The sequence below is a fragment of the Citrus clementina genome, unplaced genomic scaffold (genome assembly GCF_000493195.1).
Source record: "Citrus clementina cultivar Clemenules unplaced genomic scaffold, Citrus_clementina_v1.0 scaffold_7, whole genome shotgun sequence".
NCBI classification, from domain to species: domain Eukaryota; kingdom Viridiplantae; phylum Streptophyta; class Magnoliopsida; order Sapindales; family Rutaceae; genus Citrus; species Citrus x clementina.
In genome coordinates this window covers 5,459,386-5,471,653 of record NW_006262075.1, presented here as the reverse complement: position 1 = coordinate 5,471,653, position 12,268 = coordinate 5,459,386, and the positions used below count along the sequence as shown (strand labels likewise).

The window sequence follows — 12,268 nt, the reverse complement described above, 5'->3', positions numbered from 1 at the left end:
TTTTTAACCACATTGACAAAATGGTGCTATTTACATGTTATGTGGTACTATATACCCTTAAACATTAAGTTAAATATGTTTTAATTGTACAAAGTTGACCTTGAATTATATTTGAGTGGATGAAACTATCCGTCTACTTAATTTTTTTTTTTTTAAATATTGTTTGGTATGGCTTATTTAAAAGCCATAAGTGCTTATTTAATCGTATAAGCGCTTTTTAAAATTTTTTATGGTGTTTGGTTATTTTTTTAATAGAGTTTTTTTAACTTAAATAAGCTAATTTACCTCTACTAGGAAAAGCCCAAAATTTGAGCTTTTGGGAGTAGAGGTTATAAAGCTTTTCTAAATATATATAATATAAAAAATATCATATAGTTTAATGGTTCAAAAATACTTTTTTTATTGACAACCAAACACCCAATGACTTTTTGTCCAAAAGCTCTATTGGTATAAGCTCTACTGCTATAAGCTCTACTGTTATAAGCTCTATTTAATAAGCTGTACCAAACGGAGCCTAAGTGTCTGTTTGGTATGACTTATTTAATGGTTATAAGTGCTTATTTAATTCCATAAGCTCTTATAATAATTTTTGTTGTTGTTTGGTTGTTTTTCTAATAGAGTTTTTGAAACTTAAATAAGCTATTTTACCTCTACTAGTAAAAGTTTAAATTTTGGATTTTTGAGAGTAGAGGTTGAAAAGCTTTTTTTAAATGTCAAAATATATAAAATATGTTCTATTTATTTGACAATCTTATTTATATTTTATAATATGACTTTAAAAAACTTGACTATTAAAGTAATTTCATAAATTTTTAATAAAAATTCTTATTGACATCAAACAACAAAATTTTTTTAGTAAAAACTCTACTTAAATAATCTCTACTTAAAAAATTGTACTAAACAAAGCCTAAATCTCAATATATTACACATGTATAATCAAACCTTTTTAAGTGTATGTAATTGAAGCCCACTAAAGTTTTGCATAAGAAATCACTCTCACAGGTACTGGGGAGAGACTCAAAAGGAAGTGCTGACTAACCAAACCAAGGGTCACGGCATTTAGAGTTAAAAAAATAAACAAAATAAATTGTTTTATTTATATATTTTACTTAATTATTTTATTTTTTAAATAAATTGGTTTATTAACATCACTTAATTTAGTAAAAATATTATGTTGAATTAAAATAAATTAAAAGATACAAAACCAAAACTAACCATCGCCAGCCGGAGGACTTGACCCTGACAGGTAGCTTTGCATTGCCATCCTGACAACTTGACCTTGATCAGTAGCTAGCATTTAATGTACTTGATTTTTTTTTCTGAGAACTTTTACTTTATTATTATAATTAAAGAACTTGTTAAGCTACACGATCATATAACTCACGAGCTATCTGTCACTATAATCATGCCAGATGCTGCACATTATAATAAATATTTTATACCATAATTTAATGCATATTATAGCACATTATTGTTTTTATAAAGTTATTATGCTTTAATTCAATTAATGTCAAAAGAGGGATAAAGTTTATGAAAACTTTTAAGTTTTAACCAAGGTTGCCAAGCACCGGAAATGGCACAACCAACTGCGGACAGCCCTGCAAGCAGCAGCAAATTGCAAGCAAACTTCCAAATTTGACCTAGTTATCAATTTCGCTACCATGTACGATCCTTAACATTAAACAACAGCACTCAATTTCAAGGCGAGTTATCAAAATTAACCGGATAATACCATCATGTTCATAACAAAAAATTTCAAGGAAAATCAAGAGAAAAATAATCCTTGAAAAGATTCTGCATTTTAATCAAGTACCCAATAATTTATTTATGGAAACATCGAAAGCCGCCTTCAAAATAGTTGCTGGTTTAGCTTCTGTGAGTTTTCAAATAGCTGGGCAAGTTGCAAAATTAGGAAAACAAGTAGTTGCTAAATTTAGCAGATAGTAAAATAGCCGGCATTCATGGCAGCAGAAAAAGATTATTGATTTCTCCATTACAGGATTTCTTTTTCATTAAAAAAAAAAAAAAAAAAACCTCTAGGGTTTGAAAATATTTCTTCATTTCTTTTTTACACGAAAGGAGCCTTGCAATTACGACCTAATCATTCCCGCACGGCTCAGTGAAAATCTAAACCCCCCCTTACCCATTGCGTCACCTTTCACCCAAGCCCACGTGAACTCTCTCTGCCCTTCTTTCGTCCGCACGTGCATTTGATCCTTTTTACTGCTTTAAACCCCCCATCGGTTTTCACTCATCATCTTCTCTCTTCTTCATCGACTGATCAATTTTCCAGAGTTCGCAGAGTGAAAATTTTAGTTACATTACTGAAATTTTTTTTAGCCCATTAATTCCTTCCCCATATAAACACCCACGTGTCTTGTTCTTATTTAATGATTGATCTAGCTAGGTCCACTGGTCAGAACAATACCATGGAAGAGAAGGAGGCTGCTCATCAGAGAAGAAATTGCAGGTCTCATCACCAAAGAAATTGTGCTCTTCCATCTTGACAAACTGAGTCTGGTACGTTGGTTTTGAGAATTCGAAGCAGTTAATCGAAAGTTGATGAGGCTGGCTCTGAATGATAACACCATCAGATGAAGAAATGGCAGCGTTAGGGCTGTGGCTGTTGTTGCTGTTGTGGAAGTTGTTGTTATCTTCGTTGTTCAAGATGGCACTCGAATCGCTATCTGATGACCCGTCCTTCAAATCTGGAAAGAGCGAGATTCCCAACACTCCATTATCATAGTTCAGTTCTTGATCAGGTTCATCAGAAATGTTACCGGCAGGAGCTAGAGAAATTGCGGTAACGTTAGTAGGAGGAGCTACAGCGGCGGCTTGTTTATCATCGCTTTCTTGATCGCGATCCAGAGTGGCTTTGTTTTGATGATCAGTCTCATGCACAATTGTCTCTTCTTGTTTCACAGAAATATTGCTCTCCGTGTTCTCTTCATTCAGCTTTGATTTCAGCTCTCTTATCTGTGTGGAATAACAGCAACATACATGTGAAAACATGTTATCTTATTCTTAATCATTGTAGTTATGTAAATATACATATGTTTATATTTATATGGTTTCATTGAAAGCACTTTTGTCATATTCTTCTTTCTTTAATTATTTATATATAGATGGGGGGAAAAAAAAAAAGAAAGAGAGAGAATTAAACTATTGTTACCTCTTTAAGCAAGGCTTCATTGTCGTGTTGGAGGGAGTCGTAATTGAGCTTGAGAGCATCATAATTTGCCTTAAGAACGCCGTAATCTCTTTCAAGTTGCTTGGTTTTCCAACGAGCGCGTCGGTTTTGGAACCAAACAGCAACTTGTCTTGGCTGCAGCCCAAGTTCTTGTGCCAACTTCACTTTTCTCTCGGGCTCAAGCTTGTTTTCCACCTCGAAGTTCTTCTCCAAGGCCTTCACCTGATCCACGCTCAGTCTCCTCTTTTTCTCCGAGACGTGCCCTCCGGATTCTTCTAAACACCCCTCTTCATCCAGACCGTCCAACATCGTCTGGAATTCTCGACTGTAAACTTGGTTGTTTCTCGGACTCTGCTCGTCTGATTGATAATAAATCACAAAAAAAAAAAATTATTTCTTTTTAATTAGTAAGGAAAAGATTTGATAATTGCGAAAATATTTTGAAATTAACATGTCTGGTATTCTTAATTAACAGCAACCTGTGGCTGGGCAGATGGACATCAAAGCACCCAAGGAATCATCTGAGCTGCAAAGTGATCGCTTCATGCCTGATGATGAAGTGAAGCCGACTGTAGTAAGCAGATCTATTTTCTTAGATCGGAAATTTTTTTTATTTTTTATTTTTTTAAGTGGATCTCTCAAGTTTTAAGAAGTAGCTTTAAGAGGAGTTTCTTCTTTAGGACTTGAAAGAGCAGCTGCCGTGTCTGAAAATAGAGCGCTGTTCTGTATAATAATACTACAATTGTACAACAACTCCTCTTCTCTCTTTAGTTCAACGTATTTCTTCTCCCTATTTAACACTTGTTGCCCCTCTGAACCCATAAAAATGAATTTAAAGGAAAACAGGAAAAAAAGAAAAAAGAAAAATACTAATTACACACAAAAGACTCAACAAACCCAACAATCTAAAACTTTCACTGTAATTAAAACCCGACCCACAAGAGAAGTAATCAAAGAAAGAAACTCTCTCACTCCACTCTTTCTTTTCTCTTTACATCACTTACTCAACAAAAAATTTAAGAGAGCTGAGTAGTATTGAATGAGCACAATAGTCTCGGACTGCTCATCTACAAATGAAATTATTTGGACTAAAGAGAGAGGAATTGGGAGATCAATGAACCAGTTAAGAAATTACAACACAGCTGGCCACGGCCTTGCCCGTGGTCTCTCTTTAAATAAACCAACTTGGGTCAGGGTTTGGGTTAGAATCTGACTGGGGTTAGGTACACTGCAGTTTGCCTGCCAAATGAAATGAGCCCAAAATTCAATGCAAATGCAATTTTTTCAGCCACCGGCTATAGACTGTCGTCGTCCGGTTTTCGACCGTTTTGTGAGATTTTTATTTGTTTATTTATTTATTTTTATTGTAGGGTTATAAAGGGAGACTGCGAGAGCGTGAGAGAGATGAACGTTGAAGTAAGAAATTGGAAATTTGGAAAAGGATGGGACGGCTCGGTTTTTACGGCTCGGCTCCGCATCTGAGCTAATTAAGATTTGGGTGCCATCAGCGTATCACCGCTGTCACTACGCGGCAATGGTCGGTGCGATTAATCGCCGATTTTTATTGATGTACAATGATTTTTTTAAAAAATTTTTTATACTCTAAAATTTGTTTTGTCATAAGACTTTCATTTCTTTTTTTTTTATTAATTTTTTTAATCATAAGCAGAGATAAATTCGTAAGTAAGAGCCATCTTAAGTATTTTGTCAAAGAGTAAATAAATTTAAAAAATGATTTTTTTTTTATCTGTCAACGAAAATTCCTAATCTTAAATAATCAGAATTGTCACAAATTTAAATATATTTTAACGTCAGTTGTGATCAAATGGGCACTAATGAATTTAAACTTTATTGGAAAACTATGATGAGTAACCAAAAAAACATTCTAAAATTTTAGCACAAACACATGATTTGAGATTTGAGATGAAATTTTAAAATAAAATTTTTGGATTTTTAGAACTATTCAACTATAATTATACTGTCTCCGGGCTATTAAAAAAATAATTATTATTTTTTTAAAAAAAAAGAATCATTAAGCACAATCATGAGTCATGACCTATCATCAAGAGAATCATTATTTACTGAAAATCTAAATGATCAACTGGTTTGAGATGTTATGTTTGGGGTCAAATCTCTGTTGTCAAAAGATTAAATGAGTGGTTTGTGAAGAAGCAATACACTGGGAGTACGTACGCTATGTAGAGATTGATTTGCATGAATGAGATCTCAAAGCTTCTCAACGAGTCTAGGAACTTGATTATTCGAAAAATAGGAAGCTAAAAGTACTGTTCTTTAAACCGGTTCGTCAAAATAAATATTCGATGAATTCAGTATCAACGATTCCAGAGCCTCCCAAAAAAAAGAAAAAAAAAAATTAACATTAATATGTTCTGATTCAATGTTTTGGCTTAGAATTAATTTGAGACTCCACTAAACCGGTGCATTACCTCATGTATATATGCCGGCAGTTAACTTCAAGGACCTTAATTTAAAGATTCTTGAACAAAGTTAGAATTGCTTGATAACCCTCAGATGATGAAGCAATCGGTATCCAATTTCTTTAGCTAGAGCTAGTGATTTCGACGTGACAAGAGTTAATAATTAATGACTAATTTCTGTTCTAGGCTTGAGGGTAGCATGACTTTCCTCTATGTTTCCATCTGTTGTGCTTAAATAAGCTGCAGTGGAAAATTTTACTGGTTAATGCAAAAAGCTTATATGGTGGAGAGCGAGCAATTATACCAATACGATATTCATCCTGGTGGTTCTCTTACGTATCTTTTTGCGACAGCTCCATTGTTTCAGTTCTTTCAGCTAAAGCTGACAGTGGAAAAACGAACGGTGCAGCGTCTTTAGCAGGAACATTCTTTCATACTTGCACTAAGACGATGATGCAACACACTGGCTGAAGCTGAATGAAAATGGTCATGAGGCTGTTCGAAACTTGCAAAATTATTTTTTTTTTCGTTTGTGAAGTGAAGCCGAGACCCGAGAGAGCGTCTTCAATGTAGGCCCTAGTGGGGTGGCCACAGCCCATTATTGGGCCATTTTATGGGCCACGGTAACTACAAAATTGTATATGTATATTGACCTCTTTGATCGAATACTGATATTAGAAAGAATTTGAGACCACGAAACAAGTAAATTTAACCTTTTTTTGTTTTTTCAAAGAAAAAAGTGTTGCATTAATATTGGAAACTAAACCCCTCTTTAAATATTAGCGAGCTCGGTAGCTCGATTTTATAAATTCAAATTCAACCAACTTAGCACTCATATACACATGGTTCAACTTCTCAATACCTTTCAATGTGTACAAATTCGTTATAAGCTCACCACATTTTCACAATAAAAACGAAATAGCTGTTTGTGGTGAATAACAATTCAAGAGTTTCAATCGGTTGTGTGGTCAATTAATACTTTGTAATTGCTACTTTACTTTAGATTTCTCTCTAGAAAAGTCTGCAGATAATGCAAAAGCATATAAGCGAAATCTCCCAAGCTGTGATAAGAGGCAGCAGGCACAAGTGGGATTTTAGCTGTAGTATGATCAGCATCAAAACTCAGAACCCCACCACGCCACAACTGTGATAATTGCTTGCCGCTATATCCAACAGTGTGAGTGCTCAACCGTGACCCACAAACGTATATATATTGGTTTTTAATGACAAGAACACGTGTTGAGTTGGATTCTTAGGTTATCAAGTTTCAGGAATACAAACCCCACAGAAAGGGCAAAGTTATGAGCTGTGAGCATGTGGGGAATTGCAGTTCGAAAAATAGAGTTGCAACAAACAAGCCATGCATATCAGTGAAAGTTTGTCTTTTCATTAAAGCTGTTTAATTTTAATTGGTGAAGATGACAAGCATTGGACCATAAATAATTAATTAACTATTAATGGAAGGTATGCTATTAGATGGTGAACCTGCTGGCCTGGCCCCTTGCATCTCAGAACAGTTTGTGTTTTGTAACCAAGGATTCAATGATTAATATCAAAACCATTCTGCAATGGTGTAGGATCGATCTTTTCTAATACTGGTTTCCAATTTTTACTTTTACTTGTTTTGCAGATGGTCACACTCATGATTCACTGTGCCTCTCTCCAATACTTTCAGTGATATGCATGTTCCTTTTGTTATCTCGATAATGTATGGTATGTATAGATACTATTTGGTTCATTTTGTAAATTTAAGTCGTTATATATATGTTATCCATATTCTACTATCACATACACATCTATAATATTGATTTTTTTTAAAATTTTTTTTATAGGCCTAGAAATATAAGGGAGTTTTTTAGTTGAATCCGGGTCACATCATGAGTAAAGACTAAAGACTGTAAAGTGAAACTTAATGTACATTTGTATATACATGGGCATATGGCAATATGCCTCAAAATACATATTATGTGAATCCAGTCGGTCTATTTTTATGCAACTTAAACTCAATCATGAAACAAAATTTATTGTGTATGGAGAAGAAGACGTAAGCGTGGACTATATATGGATATTTTGATTATGGCAACACATATAATTATTGGTGTCGCTGACTTGCAACAATTGAGATGCCCTGTGCATGCATAGTATTTTTCAGATTTCCTAACCTTCATCATTTTGCATGACATTTGGATACGATAAGGGCCGTAGCTTGAAAAGCACTCTCGCTTCTTACGTTTGGGCAATGATTAAACTCTTGAACAAATTAATATTCAAGAATAGATAATGCCTACGCATAGTGAGTATTTTCCCTAAATTAAATGGTACTCGTCAGGCACTATGTTAACTTTAATTGGCAGTCGCTTTCCTCCCCAATAACAATAATAATAATAATAATAATTTGCAGTCCATAATTACGAAATCATCACTTCGTACAGAACCCGAGTATCACTTCACAGCACACTTTTTATCTTAATTAATGTTCACTACGGAACAGATGAATTCATAGGGCTAAATTATGTATTATCAAAATCTATCACTCAAAATTTTTGGGTTAATGAGTGTCTTAAAGCAGGCTTTAAGATGATTTACAACAACAAAACTTTGAAAAATGAATGAAAATCTTAGAATTTCTTATGTCAAAACGTGTAGTAACATTTTTGATCCATTAAAGACCACCTAGATATATAATTTTGAGACATCGATTAACAAAAGGTCTCGAAAGTAAGAGGTTACTAAAAGAGTTGAAAGAGAATCCTCGGTTAATTAATTGGGTGGTGTTATGTTGCTTTGATAGAGGAATCATTTCCCGTTTTGCTTTGTAATGGATTACTATAAATCGGTCTTGACGTCTATTATAAACATATTATTGTTTTATGGTACTTAATCAGTAGAATGATTGAATATTGATTTGTTAATCGACAATTAGACTTTGATTCACCAAATTGTATGGTTCGAAAACTGCAAGTCGATTTCACAATTTGCGGAAAAAGATTTAAGCTTGGTGGGTATCAAGCGGTGGAGATGCAAAGCCAAGAGATACCAAGGATTTTCAACTTTATTTTCTTTTGATCTCGGCCAGCCAGCTTAGCAAGAGGAGTATAGGACCCAATCAATAAACGGTAGGACTGAATTGACCAATGCCGTCTGATGGAGGTTGTGTGCCTCCATGTGGACTTGTCTTGTCATTTCCCCTTCGGCCTTCGCTTGAAAACCAAAGCATCTCAAAATTCTCTCTTTAAAACCCAGCGGCCAACCCCATGAATAGCAAGAGTAGGTGGAAAATCTTGGACTGAAATTAAAAGTGGATTTGTGGATGTTATTGATACAAGCAAGCATGTTTTTCTTGTAGAGTTCTGCTCTCATATGCATATGCTAATCCAATTATAGTTTGTGTCTTGTCTTAATATATAGCCAAGAAACAAAATAAGTTGAAGAAAACCAAGATGAGTAAGACCAGACAGAAAACTTTAGATTTGTTAACATATTAATAATTATCACTTAGTTTAAAGTCAAGTGTAAAGGACAATTTTTAAAAGTGAAACGAAACTTTAGGGTACGGGCTTGAACGTATGGTGTTGTGTTGCCAATCTATTTTAGAGATTAGGAAAGAGAGTGGGCTTTTTGTTCTCGGGATAGCTCCTAGAGGCTATAAACGAGAAAAACAAATGAAAAAGCAACAAAATAGAGAGAAGATTTTGATTAGGTGAGTGTGGGCCTTTTATAGAGTGTAGAGAGCCCTTAGTGGTAGGCAGCTTTTGTTTTCGGCTTTCCTTTTAATATTTTTGTGAGTGCTGTCCAAAGGATTGGTTGAAAAGTCTGGCAAAGTAGATTCTTTGTAAAGACTTTCTCGTTCTTCTCCAACAATTGCATTAAAAAGTACAATTAATAAATTATAGAACCAAAGGTTTGGTTGCAGAAAGTTTCAAGGGTTTGCCTATTAGCTGAACTGGTTTTCATATTTGATTAGTGGTTTGATTATGGACATAATTAATTTATCAAAATATCTACTGAATTCACAGGAGATGCTGCGGAATGTGTCAAACTTGTCTTGTCAATACATGAGACAACCAGACGTTAAATATTTTTAGCCAAACAGGAGACCAAGGTTCATGAATAAAAACTTAAAAAGGTGTCTTCAGAGTTTCGTGGCGACTCTATACTTACTAGAACTTCAATGACAAAATCTAATTCGTTTAAAGAGCTCTAGAAACTGATGCCCAGTTAGGCCTTTGGCTATCCTAGCTGCAGGTCCGGTGTTGCTAAAAGATGAAGGGTTATGTACAACAAATAACAAAATCTATTTCATCAACTACATATAATCGAACTTAGCGAAATCCACCATATAATTTTGCACCGAGGGGATTTATGCTTCTCTTTCATGGCAAGAGTAGTCATCCTGAAAAACTCTTCATTAGGTCTCACCCATTATTTAATAATCTTTTGGCCGATAGCTTCAACCGTGCGATTAGTTGACTCCCTAATTTCTGTAGCAGTAGTATCTGCTGCTTCTCTGATTGCCTCCGCTATCTCTTCGAACCCTGCATCATCCTCTCCATTCTCATTGTTGAATCGACTGCGTTCTGTCAACAGGTAGTAACATCCAACTAGATGCATGACATGAGTCCAGTGGGCAGCAACAGCAGCCAACTGCTTCTTTCTGGAAGTGTCTCTCTCGGCTGAGTTTAGGTGAGCCATTACTGTTACTGGAAATTACGAATGAAATTAGGATTGTCTTGCTGTTTACCCAGCAACTGAAAATAATAAACCCCAAAATGCCACTTAACAGGACTAATTATTTAGTCGAAGCCAACTAAGAGAAAACCTCAAATTTTTTTCTGCCTCCACAAGAGAAAACGTTTACTATTATACATTTAAAGACCTTTCACCGGCTTTCTTTAACCAAACTAACAAACGGAAAAAAAAAAAAAAGATCCGCAATTGGATGCAATTATTTGGCTACAATACAGCAAGAGTTAGATGGCTGCGTAAAAATAAAATTGAGAATCTTATGGAGGCTTCTAAAAAGCTGCAGTAAATTAATAGAATATAAAGAAAAATCACTACTAGTTAACTTTCTCTTTTAATTTTTTCCCTCATGTTTTCTCTCTTTAATACAGAGAGAGAGAGAGAAACAAAAAATACTTACCAAGACAGATAGTCTGGACTCAATTTTAAAAACTTATAATGTCTTAACAACTTAACATAAGAACAGAGTAAGAGAAAATGAGAAAAACTGTTTAATTTGAATGGGAGATCAATGTTAAGTGTTGATAATGTTAAGAATTCTTAAAACTGAAAGACTTTTATGGGTTATTGTTGCTAATAATATGACATCCTAAACTTTTAGTCATACAAATTTGGAAATCAGCAAAGAAAGATAAACTGCTTTAAGTTAAAAAAATAGAAAAAAGAGAGAGAGAGAGAGTTGAGCATAATACATATAAAATATCATGTTATTAAAAACTCTGGTCAAAAACAGGGTATGTGAACATTAATGCAGCAACAAGGCTGGAGTACACTTGCAGAAGGTCAAGTGAGAGACCTTCGGAACAACGTCACAGGAAAAGAAACTAGAATACTCTGGAAGATCAACAACCTAGCACTTCTAAAGTCCACTAACCTGTTTCTACAGAAGTACCCATCATTAAAATTACAAGAATTAATTTTTCTTGCTTAAGCTATCATGTCAGCCTGTATAAAGGCAGATAATCAGAAAATTACACAAGCACATAATGACCCAAACTAGATGTGTTGAAGCCCCTAAAAAGAAACAGATATCAGAGGTAGTAAACTACACTTCACAGAGAGTCACTATGCCAAGATTTATTGGCATTTTTGTCTTTTGAAGGAAGTAAAGGAATCACAGCAAACGATCCAGAATTTTAAGCATAATAAGATAAATCTAAAAGAATACATAAAAATTTTCAAACAAATAATGTGAAAGCACTTTGTAGCTGCAGTGATTTATATTTACAGTAACTATTTTGAATTCACATCAGATGCTTGTTTTTTAGAATTTATTATCCTGTTTAAGATACATATAACATAAACCAATCCCCTCCTCTTCCTTGGTGTGAGCAGTACCCCAAGAAGGTTACCGTTTGCACCAACTAGCAGCCACATATAAGGGTTTTACCCTCAGACATGAAAAGTACCATTAACCACCAATTAAACAAAGAACATCAGAGAAGAAAGTAATAGCCAAAAATATCCAAGACCTTTAGTCCTAAATTCACTTCATTAGCCACTAACTGTCTAAGAATAACAGTCCGGATTTAGTTGCTAAGATAACAGTCCAGATTTGATTGAGAGTGGCCTTAACAGCATGCTTTTGGCAAAATCGAACTTGAGTATAATCAGCTAAGTCTTAATGTACTTACTCATTTTAATTTGTCCCTCATTTCACCACAACTTGTCTCCTAGAATCTTTTACAATCTAAGTTTTAATGTTTACAAGTCTATGACCCCAAATGTTGTTCCTACGGGAAAACAGTCTCAAGCTCCTAACATTCAACATTTCCATATGAGGTAGCTTGAATTCGAAGCTCACACACACATGCTTCCTCTCAGAAGCTTATGACTTTTACCATTGGACGAAATAGTAACTTCTCCACCTTGGAAGATCAATTAACAGACAGATATA

General features: G+C 34.5%; 1 protein-coding gene across 1 annotated transcript; it reads right to left on the bottom strand.

The window, feature by feature from the left end:
• Positions 1 to 1,932: 1,932 nt before the first annotated feature.
• LOC18037813 (homeobox-leucine zipper protein ATHB-6) lies at positions 1,933 to 4,338 on the bottom strand. Its single transcript, XM_006426257.2, has 3 exons — positions 3,670 to 4,338; positions 3,173 to 3,549; positions 1,933 to 2,976 (listed from the first exon to the last, which is right to left on the bottom strand). Exons 1-3 carry the CDS (start codon positions 3,734 to 3,736, stop codon positions 2,404 to 2,406), a joined length of 1,017 nt encoding a protein of 338 aa, XP_006426320.1. The 5' UTR covers positions 3,737 to 4,338; the 3' UTR covers positions 1,933 to 2,403.
• Positions 4,339 to 12,268: the final 7,930 nt, after the last annotated feature.